This window comes from Schistocerca americana, chromosome 8, assembly GCF_021461395.2.
Source record: "Schistocerca americana isolate TAMUIC-IGC-003095 chromosome 8, iqSchAmer2.1, whole genome shotgun sequence".
Classification (NCBI taxonomy): domain Eukaryota; kingdom Metazoa; phylum Arthropoda; class Insecta; order Orthoptera; family Acrididae; genus Schistocerca; species Schistocerca americana.
Window position 1 is genome coordinate 34,676,137 of NC_060126.1, and position 25,247 is coordinate 34,701,383.

A 25,247-nucleotide genomic window follows, 5' to 3' on the forward strand; every position below is an offset into this window, starting at 1 on the left:
AAAGAAAGTGTTCTAAAATGGAACACTTGGTTCCAAACGAACTGAGTGTCTTTAATCTGTCAACAATTTCACCATCTTGAGAAGTGAACGTTGTTATAGTTGCCAATAGCTCCTATTTCAACAAGTTTTTTATTTTTAACGGTTTTATTATAAAATTATTCTTAATTTCATTTCATTTACTAAGTGTTGGTGTGTAGCAGAGTGACAGGTACACTAGTATGGGCAGTATTGAAGAGATTTTCTCGTATGCAGTACTTCTGAATTTCAGTCTAATATTTGTTCCTAGGTCGATGACCACGTTGCACCTTGGAAAATGTTTTCACATTTGAGAGAAGTTTAATCTTCCAGTATTTTTTATAATTTTGGAAAAAATTTGCAGCACATTAAAACTGTATACCATGATTTACAATTGAAATAACTAGACATCTTTTGGAGGGCCCGTTAGAAGCAAAAACCATACGAGTGTGCAGAGGTACAGTGCTCTCCCTGAAGTTGGAGTATAGAAACAGTGAATGACAACAGGTTTAAATTTATCATAGTCTTTATTTTAATAATTAAGGAAAGTCCTGGAGTGGGCCTTTTTTCGTTTTACTCCAAGAATGTCTGTCGGACTGCTAGCTTCACTTTAGCATGTCTATCAGCTGCTGGTGGTTTTTCTGCCTGGCGAGGTCCAGTGGGGTATTGCCCTCGTTATTCCTCGCCCAGCGGTCGGCCCCTGCCTCGAGCAGTGCAGAGGCCACCTCTGCGTGGCCGTTCAGAGCCACCTCGTGTAGCGGTGTTCGCCCCCATTGATTCCTGGCGCTGTGGTAAGGCGTGGAGGCCAGTAGCAGCTGCACCACCGCCGCGTGCCCTTTCTCTGCAGCCAAGAGCAAGGGCGTGCTCTGCGTTTTGTTCCTGGCATCAACCTCCGCCCCTGCCTCCAGCAGAAACCGCGCCACAGCCTCGTGGCCACTGTATGCAGCCCTGTGCAGGGGCGTTTCCTGCCAGCCGCTGGTCCTGGCGTCCACGTCTGCTCCACCCTCCACAAGGCACCTCGCTGCCTTCTCGTGTCCCTTGTCTGCAGCCCAGTGCAGGGTGGTCCACCTGCTCTCGCCGTCATCCCTCGCTCCCACGTCCGCACCAGCTCCCAGCAGCGTCTGCAGCTCAGTAACTGCACCCCCTTTCGCTGCTTGAATCAGCCTGCTATTCTTCTCCTTTTCAGGAAGGCTCCTGTCGAAAAACGGCAATTTGTCACATATCTTTATCCAAGTAGATAATTATGATTAAGAATACTGCAGAATAACCTGAGATGAAAGCAATTCCAAAAGTAGATCTGTCCAACAACCACAAATTAATACGCAATTTTCTCTGTTTATGTCACGAAACAGCGGGACAGTCTCCTTTTACTAAAGTACAGACGTACAGTGACACGATATTCCCAAAGTCTTCATCAGTTAAAAACTCCTACATTCCGTCTCATTTAGTCAGCTTATTTTGTCACATTGATACCTGACATTTAACCTTAGAATGCTGTTGCTAAGCAGCAATAGCCCGCCACCAAAAAAGAAGCCCTATTAAGGTATAATACTTCTTCATGTGCAATAGCTCCCTTTGTAATATGGCCAAATATGGCACGTAAACTTCTCACACCTTCAGGCACGCAAATTAAGTTTTCCATAATGACAATCCATTCATTTAAAAATTTGTCGAAAGATCCTCGACAAACAGAGCAAGCTAATATTTAACAGGAACTAATTTCATCGAAATATTTCGGATATAGAAATGGCTCTAGGTTAACTACTTTATTCATAAACACAAACATATTTGTTGGCATATACACGTGTACAAACTTGCTGAGCAGACTGTGTTTGCATGTCAACAACCATATCCAGATAAAGTCGCACAAAGTCTCATGTCTGCACACACACACACACACACACACAAACACACACACACACACACACACACACACACACACACACACACACACACACCACACCACACATACATATACACAGAACCACACAAACATCCCTTCCCTCCCACCCCCGCCAACATACGTATATACAGAAACACACACATTTTCAACTTAAGTTCTTGTGGCTGCAATTTGTCTAAAGGCATCAGCAAATACTTCAGTTTTTGAAATTATATTTATGATTCATGTGCTTGTCTAGATTGCTGTATGCAGTGGGCGGAATATGGGGAAATGTTGATGGAGGATATGAAAGACCTTAAAGAGAGTGCGGATCTGAGTGTGCATTATGCCGTATTAGTGCATAACATGGAAAGAGCAGCAGAAGACTCAAACCAACGAAACACGCCCTTGTAGGCCTCTACCAGGTCACCCCCGGTCTGGTGGGATGAATAACGTGACACGGCAGCTAATGAGGGGAGGAAAACTCAAAGCCTACTAGCGACAAGCGGTAGAAGAGAATTTTCTGTACTTTAATCCAATCAAGGGCGCAGCGTCCATACAAAAATAAAAACAGGGGAAGCTGCCGATATTGGTGTAATAGCTCACCTCCGCAGTGCTCCATGACTATCGTTTGGCATAAAATATAGAGAATAAGATATATTAAAACGGCAGTAGGAATGCTACAGGCAACATAGCGGACGAGAATAGGAAAAAGCGAGCTCATGATGAGTGTCAGATGGAACACCTACTAAATGATATTTTTTCTGTGTTGGAAACGACGCGAGCAATAGCGCACAGCAAGACTATGGTACCAGGACCGAGTAACAGTCTCTATTGATTGCTTCAATGGATGTAGGAGAAGCGATGAATTCATTTATTGAATATTTTAAATAAAGTGTGGACCAACCAAATATCTTCAGGCCAGAAATGACGACTGCTCGGATCGTAAAATACATAAAATGGGGAAGGCGCCTCAGTGCATTCCGACGTACAGTTATCATCCATTCATAGGACTCGTTAACACACGACAGAAATATGATGGAACACAAACTAGAAAGATAGATTGAGAATGAAAAAGTACTGCCCTTGGACAAACAGTTTGTAGAAAGTGCATCGGCATGACTGAACGCTAGTCTGATTATTACTGATATACCACTTGCGTTCAGTGACAATCAGTACTTTCCAGTAGTGTATACGGATATGACAACCCATTGTGATAGCGTCTGTATGCGCCTATTCATAACTGAGTTGAAGAATCATCACATCCCACTGTCATTCACTCACAAGCTATACCGTTTGTTTTCTGATAGAACCCTGATTAACACTAGACACTATGAAACAGTAGGACCAAGGAGAGAAAGCAAGGGGTTATCATAAGGCTCACCATTTCCGTTCAGTCTTTTTACATCAGAGCGACATTCAGTGTTTCACCCAAGTGCGGCATGCAGATGGATGCAGTATGCAGATGGTTTATATATTTATACTCGTATCGATAGTTTTCCTGAGTATCGGAAGCAGCTGGATAACGCTGTGATAGTGTTCAGTATATGGCTGAATGAGGACTGCCTCGACATATTGCCTGATAAATCAGCTAAGTGCGTATATAACAGACATAGGCTTAAGGAAACAAGAGTTACAAGATTAGGACTCTTTATATTCCCGGTCCGAAGAGTGGTCAAGTACTTAGGGCTTTATATCCATCATAAGTTAACATCATAACATCACATTAATCATGTAATTACCAAATCTGAAAGTTCCAGGAATATCTCTCGTGCTGAGACAGGAGTTCGTTGGGAAGGACACCTAAAAATCTTTATTACCATATACAGCGCGCTAATAATACCTTACATGGATTACTGATGCGTTTGTTACAGTTCAGAAACGCAGAATACACTAGAAAAACTGTGTTACTGTTAAGCTATCGGAGCATCCAAATCGGTTACAATTTACGCCTCGATGATGGAAGTAAATGAAATATTATTAGAACTATGCAGGTAATACATCATTGTCAAATACTTCATACTCAGATTCCGCCTGAAACGTTTTAACTTCTTAAACGAAAATTTGATAACTGAGATTAAAATACTATGCTGGTAGGCATTGAATTAAGAAGAAATTTACTTAATGTAGGTTAATTCTTACAGAGAAGAAAACAGCAACCAGCCACTATTAACACTGCTATTTATTTAGGTAAATAGCGCCGTTACCGGTTGCAAACTGGAAAGTTCATCATCAGACGGCTGTTCACATGTTTTTCAAGATACACTTAACGTTATCGTCCCTTTATTATTTTCATTATTCCACTGTGGCGAAGTATTTTTGGTGTGTTGTTGCCCTACGGTAGAATAACAGTGTTAGAAGCGCCCTATGTGAAAATAACTAGCCTCCAAACGATGGAATACAGCGTAAATAAATATATAAGGTTAAGTGGTTATGGTAGTTGCGTCGAAAATTCCGCGCAATTTTGTTGCGTAGTTGCAGGATTGTATTTTTCGCATATTCCTAAATATATCTAGCACTTATGTAACTTGTACAGCAACATATTGTGCAAATGACCACACATACACACACACCAAAAAGAATTTTCCACATGTGAAGTTATCACAGAGATTACAAATGTACAAACTCAACAGTGTCAGAGACATTGTCCCTCAGAGACATGACATAAATTTGTAATCTCTGTGATAACTTCACATGTGGAAAATTCTTTTTGGTGTGTGGGTATGTGTGGTGCTTTGCACAATACGTTGCTGTACAAGTTACATAAGTGCTGGATATATTTAGGAATATGCGAAAAATACAATCCTCCAACTTCGCAACAAAATTGCGCGGAATTTTCGACGCAACTACGATAACCACTTAACCTTACATATTTATTTACGCTGTATTTCATCGTTTAGAGGCTAGTTATTTTCACATAGGGCGCTTCTAACACTATTCTTCTACCGTAAGGCAATAACACACCAAAAATACTTCGCCACAGTGGAATAATAAAAATCAAAAACGGACGATAATATAAAGTGTATCTTGAAAAACATGTGAACAGCCGTCTGATGATGAACTTTCCAGTTCGCAACCGGTAATGGCGCTATTTACCTAAATAAATAGCAGTGTTAATAGTGGCTGGTTGCTGTTTTCTTCTCTGTAAGAATTAACCTACATTAATTGTACACAGCCACGGTCTCAACATGTCAGTTTTAGACAAAATAGAAATTTACTGCTTTGCTTAGTCCTTCCGTAAATAAGTTGCCACTTCGCAAAATATAATCTGCTTCAGCGCGCCCTACACTCATACCTTCTTTTCAGCCAATATACACTGAGTGAGACAGTTTTCGCTAGCAAAGTAGCAACTGGACTATCCTCAAGGCAGAGCTACCTACACAGATGGGCCTAAATAAAAAGAGGGACAGAAAGTGCATTTGTAGTTAGCAAGGCTAATAAGGAGGCAAACACAACCTCCCTGAAGGTGCATTCAATCTGTCTGCAGAACTCATTGCGATTTTAGACAGATTTAAATACGCTACAGAAGTGCAAGCAAAAAAAAATCAGTTTTACGAGACTCACGTTCAGCAATGATGCTGTTAAAATGCTACTACTCTAACCATCATATTACGACTCAAGGAGCACAGTAGAATAAACGAAAATGAAAATGTCCAAGCAAGATTTTTACACTGCTGCAGCGAAATACGATAAAGTGCCACCCGACCATTATCTTCACGCCATAAAAACTGCAAACAGTGCCAGACTGAGTGAAAAATCTCGAACGGTTATACGACATTAGAGGGTAACACTTATGCCCCAGTGGTAGGTAACCTCCCGTTACGCCCCAAGCACCAAAATCGCAGATACAGCGGAAACTGTGCACTGAGGTGACAACAGTCGTGGGGTGCCCCCTAATACCATGTCCTTTTGCCCTGCACAGTGCAGCGGCTCGGTGTGGCAAGGGCTCAACAAGTCGTTTGAAGGCCCCAGCAGAAATAGTGAACAATGCTGCCTCCACAGCCGTCTGCAACTGCAAAAGTGTTGCCGGTGCAGGAATTTGTGTACGAACAGACCTCTTGATTATGTTCCATAAATTTTCGACGAGATTCATGTCGGGAGCTCTAACTCTCCCAGTTGTTCTTCAAACCTACCGCAAAAAATTGTGGCCCAGTGACATGGAGATCATCTCCAGCCATTCATGTTCCATGAGGGCATTTGTGTGGTTGACGATGCGCCAAGTAGCCGCACATAATCATTTAAAGTCAATGATCGGTTCAGTAGGATCGGAGCACCTAGTCCATTACATGTAAAATAGCTCTAACCATTGTGGAGCCACCGCCAGTTTGCACAGTGCCTTGTTGCCAACTTGGGTCCATGGCTTCGTTGGGCATGCACCACACTCGAACCCTACAATCAGCTGTTCCCAATTGAAATCAGGACTCATCCGACCAGCCCGCGGATTTCCAGTCGTCTAGGGTCCAACCGATATGGTCACCAGCCCGGAAGAGGCGCTGCAGGCGGTGTTCTGCTGTTGGCAGAGCCACTCTGCCCGTTAACGCCTAATTTCACCGCACTGCCCTAATAGGTACGTTCGTCGTACGTCCGATATCTCTGAGCTTATTTCACGTTGTGTTGCTTGTCTGTTAACACTGACAACTCTACGCAAATGACGCTGCTGTCGGTCTTTAAGCGAAGTCCGTCGGCCACTCCATTGTCCGTGGTGAGAGGTAACGCCTGAAATGTGGCATTCTCCGCACACTCTTGACTCTACGGATCTTGGAATACTGAATTCCCTAACGAATTCCGGAAAGGAATGTCCCATGCGTCTAGCTCCAAAGACCCTTCCGCATTCAAAGTCTGTTAACTCGCGTCGTGCGTCCGTAATCAGGTCGACAACCTTTCCACATGAATCACTGTGTACAAATAACAGCTTCGCCAGTGCACTGCCCTTTTCTGCCTCGTGTACGCGATACTACCGCCATCTGCATATGTGCACATCGCTATCCCGTGATCTTTGCCACCTTAGTTTATAGTAACATTGGCACGACTTCGCTTCAGTCACGGGACATTCCGCCAAGATAGTCAAATCTTCTTCATGTGAATGTGGAAGTGAAGATGATGATAATCAAATTTTTACGCTTGCCGCAGAAGGCATCAAGAACCTGCGAAATTATTACAGTATATGATGTCCTCTGGAGATGTTTTGTCTACAAACATTAAGATTCGTCTAGCAAGAGAATGCACTGGATAGCTCATCCACTGTTCTGTAACAGATGATCAAATTCTAAATATATAGAAAAAGTGAATTTCTTACCTTAAACTGTAGCAAATATGTTAATCTACTTACATCATTGGCTTAACTTCTTTTTAATAGGATGTACCAAATTATTGTTGTTCCCTCTCGTCTTAGGCTGGCTGTATGCGCTATGAATAAATCTTAACAAAATGTATTCCCCATTTGTGTCCTGAAATCAAGTTGGAAGACGCCATTCTTTTTGCGAAACACTACTGAAAAAATTAAGAGAAGGGGCATTTGAAGCTGAATCCATGACGATTCTGTTGACGCCAACGTGCATTTCGCGTAAGGACCGCGAAGATAAGGTAAGCCTTACGGAATCGTTTCCCCTTCCTCCATTTGCGAGTAGAACGGAAAATGAATTGACAAGTGATGGTACATGGTCTCTCAACCCGCCCACGCTAAGCACCATACAGTGGCTTGCAGGTTCTGTGAGTGAATGTCGGTGTATATGTTTAAAGGTGATTTTGAAAGTATCTTTTCCTGCTTAATTCTGTGTTTTGTGTTTTACTGTTAGACCCAAACTTTAGACACATAGGAACCATTTCGTTTAACGACTGTGAACACTCTGTTTCAATCTACTGAATCTGTGACGCTGGTCGCTTAGTGTACTTCAGTGCTAGCGCCCTCTACCAGCTGTAGCTCTTGTTTGTATAAATATAGGACGACCTCAGGCTACCTCTGGTCTAGCTCATACACCTGTCTCTACAACTTCTGTGAGGTTGGACTCATATGAGAATATTTCTAATGGTATGTTGTGGCTGTTAGCCATGCTATTCTTTTTGTATATTCTTCAGCCAACTGAACCTATCATCGTTACATTATTTCTATTTTGTAACTCATCTGATGGTGGCAGAAGGACAAATTTAGTCATTGTGAATCGTACTGACTGCGAGGGCATGAAGGGTGTTTAATAAACTCCTTGACATGACTTGATATTCGTTTGGAGACTTCGTCTTCAATGGATTATCTGAAATTCTGTCGTAGAACTTCATCTGCTCAAGCATTCTTTGAAGATTAAACCCCCAGTTAACTGAAAGCATGCTTTCCAGTTTGGGAAGGTACCTAAGTTCCAGTAGCATATTCCTTTCAGCTATGTTAAAAATTTCGTGTTTAGGGTAGTTCCATCAGTCTCAAAATTTTTTATAGTTAATTTTCGCGACTAACACTTCGATGTACATCGTCAAAATTTGATTTTTTGCAGATCTCCCTTTTTTTGATCGAAAAACTTATTTCATGGGCATATTACTTATGTATTGTCGAGACATTGGAAACCTTGAGACCTTCTAATGTTCCAAGATATGTTTCCACGTCAGTAGCGTGTAATGTAGCTTACAGCAGTCATCCCCGTCCACAATCGTTTTCTTAATTGATAGTGTTATCATAAGCTGTCCATTAACACCGATTCTGTAGGCCCCATCCTCACGATGTTGTATTTTGCCACCTGTGCATTAAAACTTATTTTGTTCACAATGTTAAAATAAAACAGTGTTTTGACTCAATCATACACGATGTCACATCATGGATTGTGGGGAAACCGGAACGGAACACAATGAAAGGATTTGAGATGTTTTGCTACAGACTAATGTTGACAATTAGGTGGATTAATAAGGAATGAGGAGGTTCTGCGCAGAGCCTGGGAGGAAAGGAATAAATGAAAAGCACTGACAAGAAGAAGGGATACGACTTCTGTTAATACATCAGGGAATAATTTCCATGGTATCAGAGGGAATGGTAGAGGTTAAAAGCTATAAAGGAAGACATCCAGCAAATAACTGAGCACGTAGGTTGCAAATGCTACTGCGATATGAAAAGGTGAAACGAGAGAGGAGTTCGTGGCGTATCAGACAGACTCAAAAAACACGATGTCAAAATCCATGAAATTTATGGTTAGTTCTGATTTGTAGATTGAGGTGAGAGATAAAATATACGTGTTTAGTCTGCTAACAGACCCGACGTGATTGTAACTGTGGTTATACTGAGTTGTGGCGTAGATTCTCTTTTGAAGTGATTTTAATCCGTTATTTAATAAGAACTCCAATGCCGGAGATCGACATTCTGTATTGCTATCTGTCTACAATCTTACTGCGGTGATCCGCTTTTGTTCCTTGGGATTAACACTGCTAGTCCGCCAATAAAATCTATTAGTTCGGCTAAATTTCATCATATGTAAATGTAAACTAACCGTCACTTGTCGCCAACGGTTAATCAAAAAATGGCAAAGGTACTACTACAACGCTCAGAGCTTCATTTTTTAAGACGACCATCTCTCACAGTTCTTGTTTGGTTTTAACGAATACTATGCTGCCGTTATCTTCCCTTGTAATTCGGCCTACAAAGGTGATCTCCAGATGCGCTAGTTGAATCTGGATTCACTTATAAGATATATTATATTAGAAGGGCTAAAAAGTCTTGAGTATTTGCTTACTAAGTCTGGTGTTGTCTTCCGTCATTGCCCGTTATCTGTTCTGTTGGTACCTGCTTTGCCCCTTTATCCTCCAAGAGTGTGAATCTATTTTATTGGCGCCCACCTACATAGGGACAAATTATCATTATAATAAAATAAATCAGTGCTCACACTTAAAGTTTAAAGTGTTCGTTTCTCCCGGACGTTGTTAGAGAGTGAAACGGTACAGAAGTAGGTTGAAAGTAATTCGATGAATTCTCTGGCTGGTATTTAATTGTGAATTGCAAAAAATGGTTCAAATGGCTCTGAGCACTATGGGACTTAACATCTGTGGTCATCAGTTCCCCAGAACTTAGAACTACTTAAACCTAACTAACCTAAGGACATCACACACATCCATGCCCGAGGCAGGTTTCGAACCTGCGACCGTAGCAGTCGCGCGGCTCCGGACTGAGCGCCTAGAACTGCGAGACCACCGGGGCCGGCTGTGAATGGCAGACTAATCGTGTAGGTCTAGTGTGTAAAGTCAGTGTTTGATCTTCAGTGTAGTTCTTTCCAACACTTACGAAAACATGTCTCTGTTGTAAATTTTAGTTGTGTTATTTAGCACAGCTGTCATGTTGGAAGGGTAAACATAACTGTACCCAATATACCTGCCGTATTCCCAGAGGGGCTGTGTGTTCTTAACAAATCAACCACATCCACAACACGACGTTTCTGATTATTTCGAGCAGTCACCTTAACCATTACGCCTTCTGAGCGCACCTGCGTATGTGACCCCTTTCACTGAGCCTGCTGTTTCCATGGCTGATTCCGAAACACTACCACCACAGTTTCTAGCTTACGTCTCTCCCACCATACTCTAAAGACTTCGTTCCCCCAGTTGTGTTACTGCTACATATCCTGTGGTGAACCTCTGATTCTAATGTATCGAAAACAAATATGAAATTATCAGTTGGTGCATAAATTCATACCAGTTTTTTTTTTCATGGTGATACGCCGGTTACTATGGGTTTATCCATCGACTATCATTTTACTCACTGTGTGTACTTGAGTTTACATACTGTCATTGTGTGATTTGTAGATAGAACATGGAGCCGACCGGATGAGCCGGGCGGTTCTAGGTGCTACAGTCTGGAACCGCGCGACCGCTAAGGTCGCAGGTTCGAACCCTGCCTCGGGCATGGTTGTATTTGATGTCCTCAGGTTAGTTAGCTTTAAGTAGTTCTAAGCTATAGGGGACTGATGACCTCAGAAGTTAAGTCCCATTGTGCTCAGAGCCATTTGGGCCATTTTTTTGATAGTACGTGTAATTGTGGACGCTAGAAATGGGGTGCAAGAGAAGAAATTGGGACGTTCTCGTGTTTGAGTCCAAAAGAGGGTTGGCAGCAGGAGAGACAGCCAGAAACATTTGTGCCGTGTACGGGGATAATGCCATTGGACAGCACACGGCTATAAAATAGTTTTCTGGTTTTAAAGGAAGATCGTTTTTATATTTGTGACTCAGCGTTCACGTAGTAGAGATGGGCAAAACTGTTCTTTTCAGAGATTGGATCAGAACTGTTCACTCCCTGAAATGAATTAGCTCTTTTTCATGACTCACCACTCATTTACAATAGAAAATAAATGGAAGGCACATTGTCCTTTAAACTTGGTTTATTCCAGTACTACACCTGTATTTTGATCTTATTTGATCCTATTTTTAAGTAACACAGATAATGAGTAAGAATTTTGTATTGTTTATTGAAATTTCCACGATATGACAAAGTTTTTGATTATTGATTTGTTTTGCACTATCGTGGTTTTTTGGGTGATCGGAAAATGTTGTAACTTGAGATTTACATTAACAATATATTTGGCTATTTTTAAGTAACACAGATAATGAGTAAGAATTTTGTATTGTTTATTGAAATTTCCACGATATGACAAAGTTTTTGATTATTGATTTGTTTTGCACTATCGTGGTTTTTTGGGTGATCGGAAAATGTTGTAACTTGAGATTTACATTAACAATATATTTGGCTATAATGTATTAAAATTTCATTAACCTCATACAAATTCATCGCAAGCCATATATTTTTAAAGTGAACGTTTCCTTCCGAAGACGCCTAAAATCGCAAAATCCGTACCAGAATAAGAAAAAAATATATAAATTTGACTGTAAAACGAAAGTGCTGCATATAGCCTTACGCAGAATAAAACAAGGAAAATATTGGTGTATCACATTTTGCGATACGTTTATCGGTTCGCTCGTAATTAAAGCGTAAATTCGAGTGTCCATAATAAAAATCCTATAGTAAGAGGAGTCATCAGGAACCTAATCTAATCAGTTTAAACAAATAAAAATAAAATAAAAACAATTGATGTATACATAACATAATAATGTAATATACATAGCGGTATTACTACGAAGAACAATATCCAGTAGGGACGAACTCCGATGCAGAGGCGCTGAGTCGAGCGGGTCGAGCCGCGAGCTGTATTACTGCGTGAGCTGAGACCGCAGAGACCAGAGTGACACCTGAGTCGCTTTGCTCAACGCTCTGGCTAGAGTCGAGACGGTGGGGTGAGCGTTGAGCGGGCGAGTTCCGAGGGTGGGGGGAGCGGTGAACTCACCCGCTCCGAAACAAATCGTCTGTTCTCTTGCGAGCAGGTTGTTGCAAGTAGTTCCTATGTTATCCGCTAGGTGGCTCTCTGTCCTGTTGCTCGCATCAACTGCCCAGAGGGCAGGACGTGCGACTGAAACGATCGCCGACAGAGTGCGATGCGAAGTTAAGCTGCGCCAGACACTGCGCGCGGCAGACGACGCACGTGGACGGCACGGCATATGTGAAACACAAAATCCAATGGGGTACTGCACAATGCAGGCAGCCAAGGTAGAAGCAGGGCAGAGGCCGGCGCTGGCTGTGTTGTGCGGCGTCCAGTGTGCTCTGACCAGCAAAGGCCCCGCTGATATGCTCCGTCTCTCTCTCTCTCTCTCTCTCTCTCTCTCTCTCTCTCTCTGCTGTGAGAAACGTTTGGAGCTACCGTTCTTTTTTTCTGAATCACTGATTGTTCACTCCTTTGACAGATTCAACTCTATGAATTAGTTCAAGAGCGCATCCCCCATCTCTATCACGTAGACCTCCGCATTAATCCACAATGATCCACGTTAATGTACTCTAGAACTGGCAAATGTGACGAACTGTGATCGTTACACAATCGTGCGACATGTGCATGCAAGTTGGAAGTTCAAGAATCGGGTGTATGGGTACTGCATGTTCTGAGGAAAAATCACAGAAGTCAGCGGCTTGACATATATGCATCTCTGCTTGCTCGCTATCAAAAAAATTGTTCAAATGGCTCTGAGCACTATGGGACTTAAATGCTGTGGTCATCAGTCCCCTATAACTTAGAACTACTTAAACCTAACTAACCTAAGGACATCACACACATCCATGCCCGAGGCAGGATTCGAACCTGCGACCGTAGCGGTCACGCCGGCCGCAGTGGCCGTGCGGTTCTGGCGCTGCAGTCCGGAACCGCGGGACTGCTACGGTCGCCGATTCTAATCCTGCCTCGGGCATGGTTGTGTGATGTCCTTAGGTTAGTTAGGTTTAAGTAGTTCTAAGTTCTAGGGGACTTATGACCTAAGATGTTGAGTCCCATAGTGCTCAGAGCCATTTGAACCATTTTTGTAGCGGTCACACGGCTCCAGACTGTAGCGCCTAGAACCGCATGGCCACTCAGGGGCGGCTTGCTCGTTATCAATTGGTTCGTCTCACCTTCTGGGCTCTCTATCGAAAAGTCTTCAAGGAACTTCTTTTCCAGATGAACATGCACTCGGAAGTTGGCTCAACGAGATGTTCGCTTCAAAACAGTAGGTCAGAAGTTTCCGGTGCTCAGTATTCTCCGAAAAGTCACTTGAAGATAAATATACAAAATGTGAAGACACACCCCAGACCACACCACATACTTATTATTCTACATATTATTTTGTTTGTATTTCGTGCTTTCAATTCCTTCGCAATTTCTGTTTGAGGTTCACCAAAGGCTTGCATTCAAAATTAATAATTCACATAAAATCGAAGTTTATTGGTGTTTCACTGCGTCAGCGCCTTCTAAAAATGGTTCAAACGGCTCTGAGCACTACGGGACTTAACTTCCAAGGTCATCAGTCCCCTAGAACTTAGAACTACTTAAACAAGACTGTAGCGCCTAGAACCGCTAGGCCACCCCGGCCGGCCAGCACCTTCTGTCTCACCTATTTGCTGAACGATTCATTCTCAGATAGCCATTATCGAAAGAAGAAATTTCATCCAACACATCACTATAATCCGTATCTAAGGAAAATGATTTTGTTTCATTATATCTTTCCCATATAACTGCAGTGCATGACATCTTGTGTCCTAAACTTAATATAACTCATACGTTGAACCCACAGAGGGATGTAAAGAATCACTTTAATTCTTGGCTAGTCACAACGAGAATTTGTAAATGGAATAAGTTATCTTGATAACTATAACCTCTGTGTTACCACACATGCACTACAGCGCCATTCTATTTCCTTGCACCCAACACTTGTTTCACGCCCCCGCAGATCGCACTGTGTAGTGGCGGAACTCACCGAAGGCGAGAGACAGCAGAGTCATCTGGCGGAGGAGTGGTGCGGGCAGCCGTGGGCGGCGCAGCAGTGGCAGAGGTGCGGCCGCGGTCTCCCTGCGGCCCACTGCCGTCTGCAGAGGCCGGCGCGCTGCAAAGACACCGGCAATGGAGGGTGAAGCTTTGACAATGCCAGCCACTCGTGCTGGCGAAACGTCAGAAAAATCATTAGATGAACGTCGGCCGAAGAACCCGAGACAGAAGCCAAAAGGCAGTTTGTCAACAAGCGGCCACGAAAGCCTTAACAATTTTGTATTACGCCTCTACGGGGAGGAGATTTGCAGATTGTACCGACGCCTTGACTAACGACGGAAGAAGAAAGCGTGACTGATGTCCTCTCTCGCCTTTCTGTCACGATGCCGAGATGAATGTGCTACACCGAAGTTCTTGAGATGTAAGCGCCTATTCACTACCGCCCAAGCACATCGTATCTACGACAGAATGGAACGAGCTTTTTCTTCGTGAGCGAATACATGCAACACGGAGAGACTTGGCAAGAACGGATCAGGCACTTCTGGACATTTTCTATCAACTAAGTAGCAGAATGCATCGAGACGACTGGGACAAGATCGACAGCATCACTCACAGGAGCATGCAGAACGAACTCGAGCGCTGCACCGAGCGGTAGAAGAAAAAGTTTGAAAGATGCCGGAAGCAGACCGACAAGGCGATTCCCGACATGTCACACACAGTAGTCAACCTTACTGAACGACAATTGACCGAAGAGGAAGTGTCTGTTCTTCAAAAAGAATTTCGCTACCATCCCGAGAACTATGCCTATGGAGGACATCATTGCCAACATCGAAGCAGCCATTCGGATCTTTCCTTGTGAAAGGGCAGAGGAAATACGCACTGAAACAGCCAGGATACTGCGCCGAGCAAAACCACCAGCTTGCAACCTGAAGAAAGAAGAGACACAAGCCTTTCTGCCATACATTCCCAGAGTGACGGACAGAATCGGCCGTACATTGCGCAAACATGGCGTAAAGACGATTTTCAAACCGACAAGGAAGATCAAAGAGTGTCTTAGATCGGCGAAGGAGAAGAGAGACCCACTTGCTATGTCGGGAATATACCGTATACCATGCACAGGCGGAAAAGTTTATGTCGGAATGACTGGACGATCAATTAATACCAGGATCAAAGAGCACAAGCGACATTGCAGGTTGGGGCAGGTGGAGAAATCGGCCGTGGCAGAGCACGCACTGAATGGGACCGACCACGTAATAAAATTCGCCGACACGGAGGTTCTAGCTGTAGAGAAGCACTATCACACGCGCTTGTTCATAGAAGCTGTAGAAATCCAAAAACACGCGAACAGTTTCAACAAGAAAGAGGAAAGCCTTAAGGTAAACGGATCCTGGCTTCCCGTACTGCAGCGAACGACCGTCGCAGGTAGCAAGAAGAGAACCGCACCGGAAATGACCGCGGAGAAGCCCTCGGACGTTGGCGCGCCAGGTACATATAGTCTGCGGCCGCGAGCTCGCCTCCAGTTCACCACCGGCAATGGAGGGTGAAGCTCTGACAATGCCAGCCACTCGTGCTGGTGAAACGTCAGAAAAATCATTAGATGAACGTCGGCCGAAGAACCCGAGACAGAAGCCAATAGGCAGTTAGCCATTAAGAATCTCAACGCCGACAAAAGTATATTGGTACTGCCTGCCGATAAGGGAAATGGGACCGTAGTAATGAAGACCGAAGATTATGAGCAAAATATCTGAGACCTATTAGATCCGACGACGTACCAAAAACTAATCACAGATCCGACGCAGCATATCACACAGAATACGAATCGATTAATTAAGGCGTCTTCTCTGCCGGCGGACATACAGAGAAACATGCGCAACACAGAAGCCCTACTACCTCGGCTGAATTACCCAAGATCTATAAGAACAACGTTCCACTGAGACCGATCGTTAGCGCTCCAGGCTCACCAACGTATAAACTGGCAAAACATTTGGCCTCTCTGCTCCAGCGACACGTGGGGAAGACCGACACATACATTAAGGACTCAGGACATTTCATTGAGAAGCTGAAGAAACTGAAACTTGCACCAAACGACATCCTGGTCAGCTTTGATGTTGTTTCGTTATTTACGAAAGTGCCACTCAGTGACGCTCTGGAGCACATCGGTTCCATGTTCCCGCAAGACATCAAAAATCTCTTCCATGCATGTCTCACCACGAGCTATTTCACGTGGAATGGCGATTTCTACGAACAGCTGGAAGGCGTCGCCATGGGTTGTCCTCTCAGTCCAGTGGTGGCCAACTTCTTCATGGAACAAGTCGAAGCACAGGCACTGGACTCGGCAACTTGCAAACCTAAGGTGTGGTACAGGTACGTCGATGATACTTTCGTGGTGTGGAGCTATGGTGAAGAACAGCTCGGTGACTTCCTAAGACACTTGAACAGCCTCCATGCCAACATAACATTTACCATGGAAGTAGAAATGGACAAGAAACTGCCATTTCTAGATGTGCTGGTCAGAAGGGACGGCGAAAACCTGGGACACAGTGTGTATCGAAAACCGACACACACGGACCGATACCTGCACAAAATGTCAAACCACCACCCGAGCCAGAAAAGAGGCATGATTAGTACGCTCGTAACGAGAGCAGGACGAATATGTGAGCCGCAACACCTCAAACGAGAAATGCAACACCTGGAAACTGTTCTGAGGAGCAATGGGTACTCCACAAATTACATTAGAAGTGTAACAGAGCCAAACACTCGGCGAAGTAAGGAACCAGAAAAAGAAATGTCGGGTACGGCCTTTCTGCCATACATTCCCAGGGTGACGAACAGAATCGGCCGTATGATGCGCAAACGTGGCGTAAAGACGATTTTCAAACCGAGAAGGATCAAAGAGCGTCTTAGATCGGCGATGGAGAAAAGAGACCCACTTGCAATGTCGGGAATATACCGTATACCATGCACATGCGGAAAAGTTTATGTCGGAATGACTGGACGATCAATTAACACCAGAATCAAAGAGCACAAGCGACATTGCAGGTTGGGGCGGGTGGAGAAATCGGCCGTGGCAGAGCACGCACTGAATGAGACCGACCATGTAATAAAATTCGCCGACACGGAAGTTCTGGCTGTAGAGAAGCACTATCACACGCGCTTGTTCAGAGAAGCTGTAGAAATACAAAACCACGCGAACAGTTTCAACAAGAAAGAGGAAAGACTTAAGGTAAGCGGATCCTGGCTTCCCGTACTGCAGCGAACGACCGTCGCAGGTAGCAAGAGGAGAACCGCATCGGAAATGACCGCGGAGAAGCCCTCGGACGTTGGCGCGCCAGGTACATATAGTCTGCGGCCGCGAGCTCGGCTCCAGTTCACCACCGGCAATGGAGGGTGAAGCTTTGACAATGCCAGCCATTCGTGCTGGCGAAACGTCAGAAAAATCATTAGATGAACGTCGGCCGAAGAACCCGAGACAGAAGCCAATAGGCAGTTTGTCAACAAGTGGCCACGAAAGCCTTAACAATTTTGTAACCATATTTACTAGACTGTGAGTAGGAGATTTCCTTGGGTATGAAGGAGTCAATCTGAATGAAAATAACGAGCCTGAGTTTACGTATGGGAATGGACAAATTCTATTTCCTTAAAGACTCATCAAGTCATGATTACACATTGAAACTGGTGAAAGCTGTGACTGGTGCCAGAGACAAGAAGACACAAGCTAATGTCTGTAAACTGAAAATTAATCACTGAAGAGTGCAGGTACTGGTGTGTATTTATACACAGGATACATATAACTAAATGTATGTGAAAAGAGGCATCGTACGAAAAAAAATGTTCTAGGGGAAAAGTCAGTATAAGGAATGAAAACATTTGTCTGTGTTACAACTGGCCGCCTCCAAACCACCCCTGGTTTGTTGGGTCAACTACGTATTTTCAAACAGGAATCCCTCTTTTTAATGCATATTCGAATTCTACGCAAAAATACGTATGGGTTACCAAACTGTTGTCTCCCATTTGTGCAACGGAATCAAATGCGTCGGTTCTCAATTGCAAAAGGACACACATTTGATATTTGTCTAAGTTTTTGTTTTGTAAAGGTTGATACTGATTTTCACATACTACAAGAGCGTTGCAAATGAGATTGTACGGTACAAATAATAAGGCTAGACATTGACTGTATTGTAACATAGAGTTAAATTTCCTATATGGTTTACTGTGGTGAGTCCCCAAGCCATCGGAATGCTTGATTTCTGTGGCAACCCTCGAACCCCACTATCAAAGTGAGTTATTTCGGTTAGTGTTTTGGTCCAGCTGCCGTAACTCTCGCACTGACCACTACATGGCTACCTGCAAAATACTAACCACAGCTACTGTAATAAGGTAAACTGTCCATGAAGTGATAGTGGCAGGTGCACTTGCCACGGTTACTCACCAAAATCGAGCATCCCAGTGGTGAGAGGCTAGCAGAATCACTGAAATGAAGCATCCTGATGTGAACAGAACACTACTACATCCGTGTCGTTGTCCCTGCGTCACGCTACACGTAATGTCTAGCCAGACATAGAAACGGCTAACCACATTGTGCTATACAGTCAAATTCGCAGCTCTAAAATAAATTTCGAACATAAATGTCGACCTTAAAGATACTAAGGTTTAGATTTACATCGTAAATGAAATGTAGAATCAAATATGTCGGTTATTAATTGCACAGACTGGAACACTTCACTTTCGGCTATTACAGCGTCATTTATCATGTGTTGAAAACAACGGTTTGGTTAACTATACTTTTTTTTGGCGTAGATTCCAAGGGGGATTTCTGTTTCAAAAGGCAGCTTTAGCACACCCTCGCAGGTTGGGTATACATATGTAACGTTGTACCATACTATGTAGACACACCAGTGTACTGGATGTATTTTCTCTGCTTCGACTCGAACATTCTTTGCACAAACACATCGCAAACCTTATGACCTGATGTCTTCTGCACACTTGCACAGTCGTAACTGCACCACTCAGTGGACTATGCCTATCGGTATAGACTTTCTGTTTTGTGGTCACATCTCCACACCTAGACAGCCGATCTGCTGCAACCCAGGGGAAAATAAGCATTAATGACTTGCTCTTGCCACATATATTTTGTGGTATAAACCAACCTAAAAATATACTACTCCTAATACCTTTAATTATCAGTCTGTGAATGAAGCGAAGGTAATGCCTGTCATTTATCATTTTCTGATCTAGAAAACTGGGAAATTAATTTATCATTGACACACAATGAAGCCCACTGGAGAGATGAGAGTTGCGACTACGAAGTTGTGTGGGGAAACTGAGGTTATCGTAAGCAAGTGGACAAATAAGATGCAGTAGTGCATAACGTCCGACGAATTACAACATGGACGCTATTAAAGTTATCAACAGCGTTTCCAAACTTTACTTCTAAATAACAGAGATAGGATTAGATTTAAAGCTAATGAGTGTTAGGATAACTGGAAAAGACAGCCGTGGTGGTAAGGATTCCGTTTTCAAAATTTGTTTTCGCTAGCCCATATTGAACTGGTGAGTTTGAGACTGATATATTTCTCATTCAGTTGTGGTTTGTAAACCAGTCACGCTGCTTAGGCTACATTATATGAAAGACAATAATTGTTGTTTATTATGCAGCTCATTAACTATGGGCATAAATATTTAAACATATCTGAAAATAAAGTAAATTTTTTAGAACTGCCAGGACATAGGCTTGTTGGGAGTATTTGTACTGTTAGACGGTGTGTAATAATATTTGGATCTCAACATCTCATCAATGTTGAATTTGTTTCGGGATGGATCAGCAGAAACAACAGTTGCCATAGAGAAGGTCCCAGTAGAAGGAAATAGAACAGAATTCTCGATATAGCCTCTATTAACACAGTAGAAAAGTTCTAACAACACAGGCACAATCAAGCAGAGATTTGATGGCTACTCCTCAAAGAAGAAAGCAGACCACTTTCATCAATATAACTCCCTCCCAGTCTGTATGATGGAAGGGAGTGTACGTAGCTACTGCATGCCCCTGAGATCAATTAAGCAGAAACAGGTAGAAATGTGAGTACCAGCCCTGATGCTGCTGTTTTGTTCTTAGGACTGGCTTGTTGTATCATGAGGTTGGCCTGGAATATATAGGGAGTAAGCACCTATGCCTTCCAACTCTTCTGCTTATGTAAAGTTCTGTACTGGAGTCGTCTTTTCGTGCTTTGACTGGCGAGTACACACTTATTAGGGCCGAGCATACTTCTTAAAGGCTATACTTAACTCATACTGCATCGATTGGGGAAATTAAGGGAACTTTGCAACACTACTACAGTTTCCAAACATACATCTAGCAAGAAACCAAAAGAGAGATACACAACAGAGTACATAGTGCTGGTATTGGGTGACAGACTTGCTCCTCATCTTCATCTTCTCTATACGTAGCATGACGCCATTTATATGTACCCCCTTGTCGGCAGCAGCAGAGGCAGCCAACAGCGATAAAGATTCTTTTGCATCAACAGGTTAACAGTGAACCTGTACAGCACACCGAAAAAGACCCGCACACTTTCATGACGTACCTGTAAATTGTAAAGATCACTATCTGCTCTGTCCACAATCAATGTACATTTTGATCAGAGGCTTGATGCCGGAATCTAAATGACTGGTTATTCCACACATAGAATTTAATAGAACAGATGACAGCACCTAAGGTGAAAACAATTTATAAAGCTACAAAAGATTTCTCTCTTCCTTTATTTTCATTTGCTAGCTTACCTGTTAATAAACGCAGTTCAGCTATAATATTAAATGAAGCTGTTACATTAAGTTCAGGAAAACATCAAGAGATACAAGAAAATGGACGTCAGCGATCATGAACACTAATAGAGAAAAAATTGCAGCATCAAGAAGGGGTTGTTCGACATAAAGAAAGTTAGTAGGCTTGTTACTACATCTGAGTTATTATGTCAGTCCAGATTTCGTGCCAGTCGCATAAGAGTGGTGCCAGTAACGGTGCTGTGATGATGAAGTACTCTAGGAATCTTGTGCGTACCTACCTTCGAGGCTGGGCGGGGTGAGATGGTTGGGACAAAGATGCCATTATCGTACTGCATATGTAGCAATAATTTGAGCAGCAGTTGGCTCTACAGTGGCGAAACCAAATATTAGAAATCGATTACATCAAAGTCAGCTGCGAGCCGGACGCCCTATATCGTGCATTCCACTGACCCCAAACCACCATCATTTGCAACTTCAGTGGGGTGAAGCGAGAGAACATTAGAGAGCAGGATGGATGTCTGTCGTGTTTTCTGATGGATCTGGTTCTGTCTCGGTGCCAGTGATGGCTGGAAGTTTTTTAGGAGGAGGCCAGTTGAGGACTTGAAGCCAATCTGTCTTCATGCTAGGCACATTGGACCTACAGCTGGAATTATGGTCTTTGGTGCAGTTTCATGTGAGAACAGGAGCACTGTCGTCGTTATCCCATGCATCCTGACTTAAAATGTGTCAGTCTGGTGATTCGATCTGTTGTGCTGCCATTCATGAAAAACATTCCAGGAGGTATTTTCAATAGGATAACGCTCGCCCACATAACAGTTGTTGAAATACAAGATGCTCTACAGCTGGAATTATGGTCTTTGGTGCAGTTTCATGTGAGAACAGGAGCACTGTCGTCGTTATCCCATGCATCCTGACTTAAAATGTGTCAGTCTGGTGATTCGATCTGTTGTGCTGCCATTCATGAAAAACATTCCAGGAGGTATTTTCAATAGGATAACGCTCGCCCACATAACAGTTGTTGAAATACAAGATGCTCTACATAGTGCCGACATGTTGCCTTGATCTGCTCGATCGCCCTGTCTGTCTCCAATCGGATGAAAACTCCAGCAGCATCCCCACACATCATTAACTCATTAGCTGTCCCTGTACTGATCGACCAAGTGCAACGAGCGTGGAAATCAATCACACAAATTGACATCTGTTACCTATCATCACAATGCATTAACATTTGCATCCTTGCATTCAACATTCTGGCGATTACACAGTTTATTAATGTCCCAGTGTGTCACATTTTCAATGGCAAAAAAAAAAGAATGGTTCAAATGGCTCTGAGCACTATGCAACTTAAGTTTTGAGGTCATCAGTCGCCTAGAACTTAGAACTAATTAAACCTAACTAACCTAAGGACATCACACACATCCACGCCCGAGGCAGGATTCGAACCTGCGACCATAGCAGTCGCCCGGCTCCAGACTGTAGCGGCTAGGACCGCAAGGCCACTCCAGCCGGCTTCAATGGCAAATCTGGCGCTTACATTAACCTGTGATGTTAATCAGTTACATATGTTACCTAGACAAATGTGTTGCCAAAATTTCATTGCTCTAGATTAGTTATGAAAAACATCACAACACCAAAAGCTGACAGGTGTGTCTCTGCTCTAAAATACTCGAACATTAAGTATAATTATTGGCATGGAAACACAAAAAAGAAACACAGACAAGTGGCTCGTCACATGCTTACCTGCTTTCTGCTGGAGGACTCCCGAGCAGCTGACTCAGTGTGACCACTTCTTCTGGCTGAGTGCGCACTGCGTCAGCCCAGCCTCGTGTGGTCATAACCTGGGCGACATTGGCCTTAATGAAATTAACGGCGGCCTGCCTGAGGCTGGTGCAGGAGTGACTGATCGCCAGAACAGCTGCGGCCGCCGCAGTCTCGACGGACAGCTGAGCGGCCACGTGCTGCTCGCACCGAGCCTTCAGGGCCGACACGCCGTATTTATCAGCTGCTGCCAGCAGGTCGGGGGCCAGGCTGGGCAGCTGAGGGGCCTGGAGGGTGTAGAGGTAGGCGACCAGCTGGCGCAGCACCGGGCCCTCCATGTCCGCGATTGCGACCTCACCATTGAAGGCTTCCAGTGTGTCGTGGCGAAACATGGCGCCAAACACGGGGCTTCTATCGGCCAACACGGCCCTGTGCGCCACGAGACGTGTGCCGCCCGCCACCAGTGTGACGACTGCGCCGTCCCCTGCGTCCAGAAGGGCGCCCAGGTCCACGGCTGTGGTCTCCAGAACCTCCTGGGTGGGCTCCATTGAGGATGACTCTGGAACATGGCGACACTCAGCAGCCCTTTCTCCTGGCACGGTACTCTCTATACCTGTACGAGCCACAGGCAGACCAATCTCGAGCGATAGTTAGTAAATGTTTTGACAACTGGACACTGGGCCTTCTTGTCACGAATAGGGCTATCAACTTTCTGATTTTAGAAAATCACGCACGTGCAGGACCCAATATGAATACCAGCGTTGAAAACTAAAAATTTAGAGACCACATTGTAGAGTGGAAGGTCTATGATGGGCCGGCCGAAGTGGCCATGCGGTTCTAGGTGCTACAGTCTGGAACCGAGCGACCGCTACTGTAGCAGGTTCGAATCCTGCCTCAGGCATGGATGTGTGTGATGTCCTTATGTTAGTTAGGTTTAATTAGTTCTAAGTTCTAGGCGACTGATGACCTCAGAAGTTAAGTCGCATAGTACTCAGACCCATTTGAACCATTTGAGCCTATGATAGGCTTACAACTGACTATACCATCAATTGTGAAAAACATCACTAAAAGCTGCCCACAAGTTTCTGATCGTTGTCATTAACGAGCCAGCTTCAGAGCATAACGAATACTAGAGGGTGCATCACCTATGCAGACGATCTACTAAATATGGCAGTACAGGAGCTAAATTAGAGGAAATTAGTAGGGAAGTTCTTGCAAGACTAAGTAATTTGTCCATAAGAAACAAACTGACAGTAACAGCGCACAAAACAGCCCATGTATTCGTGAATATTGTAAAGACTGTAAAAGCCACCAATCAGAATAAATGACCAACCAGTGAACAGAGAAGAATCACAAACGCACCTTGGTATAAATATCGACGAGAACACCCCTGGGTTGTGTGTTAGAGAAGCATTAATATACTCGACAAAATAGCAATAAATGGGCAAAGAAACTTTCAACTGCCTGTAAATGCAACAGGATCATGTCAAAGTGCATCATTAATCGCTATTATGGGTTATAGAATGAGCGACTCATATAGCCAGAGTTTTGACAGTATGAAGAAGTACTTAGTGTTAGGCGCCTGTAGGCAGACAATATCTTGACGCATTGCATTGCCAGTCCTTGAAGCAAACAGTATGTAAATGAAGCTAAAATTACGGATAATTTAGCCTAGTTCCGAATGTATCATAATATAATGACCTCCATCGTGTTCAGACAGTTATGCCACTTTCTCAGAATTTCAATTTGGCTTCCATAAAGCAGAGGAATCAGGGAAGGAATATTAGGTTTAAAATTAGTTCTTAAATTATCTTCCATAAATTTGATTGCAACATTCATAGCTTTTTTAGGTACACAGAAAGCGTTTTAGGCTCTGTAGAAACTAGAAATAAAAGAGAAACTTTGTTTCACCATTTCTCATTATTAGAGACCGATAACTTGTATGGGAGCTTCATAAAAAGGAGAAGGATGTTATACTAGACGACAAAAGAATTGATGTGCTTGTCACACACGTTTTACCTGATAATGAAGAAATCTCGAATAAATGGTTAAAGTTATGTGGAAGGGATATAACATGTAAATAAATCGGTCTGAACCAAATGTGACTATTTGTGACAAAGAACGACTAATCAGTGTTCGAGAACATGTATGTGACAATCTACTGCAACATGTTTACTTGTTTACTTACCTGAGAAGGCAGATCACCAGAGCTGTAACAAGCAAATATGAAATAGGAAGCAGAACTACCAACGAAAAACTTTCCATCAATATAATCAAGAAAGTATTAACCTCCAAAAGTGACTGCCAACAAATGAGAAAAAATGGTTCAGAAAGGGCATGTCTGGAGTGTGGAACTGTGTGGCTGTGAGACATGGACCCAAGAGGCAGAGGAAAGGAGGCAACTGTCCCCTTCTCACACTCTATTAGGGATTTCGCCACTTGTTATGTTATCAATCGTTTTATATGTTCGGGATGCGCTTCTAACAGCATACCACGAAAGGTTAGTTTGTAGA

At 43.5% G+C, this 25,247-nt stretch overlaps 1 protein-coding gene across 1 annotated transcript; it reads right to left on the minus strand.

Annotated features, from left to right (window-relative positions):
* Nucleotides 1–523: 523 nt before the first annotated feature.
* On the minus strand, nt 524–23,557 carry LOC124545313 (poly [ADP-ribose] polymerase tankyrase-1-like). Its single transcript, XM_047124215.1, has 3 exons — nt 22,717–23,557; nt 14,189–14,314; nt 524–1,209 (listed from the first exon to the last, which is right to left on the minus strand). The coding sequence occupies exons 1-3, from the start codon at nt 23,280–23,282 to the stop codon at nt 621–623; spliced, it is 1,281 nt and encodes a 426-aa protein (XP_046980171.1). The 5' UTR covers nt 23,283–23,557; the 3' UTR covers nt 524–620.
* Nucleotides 23,558–25,247: the final 1,690 nt, after the last annotated feature.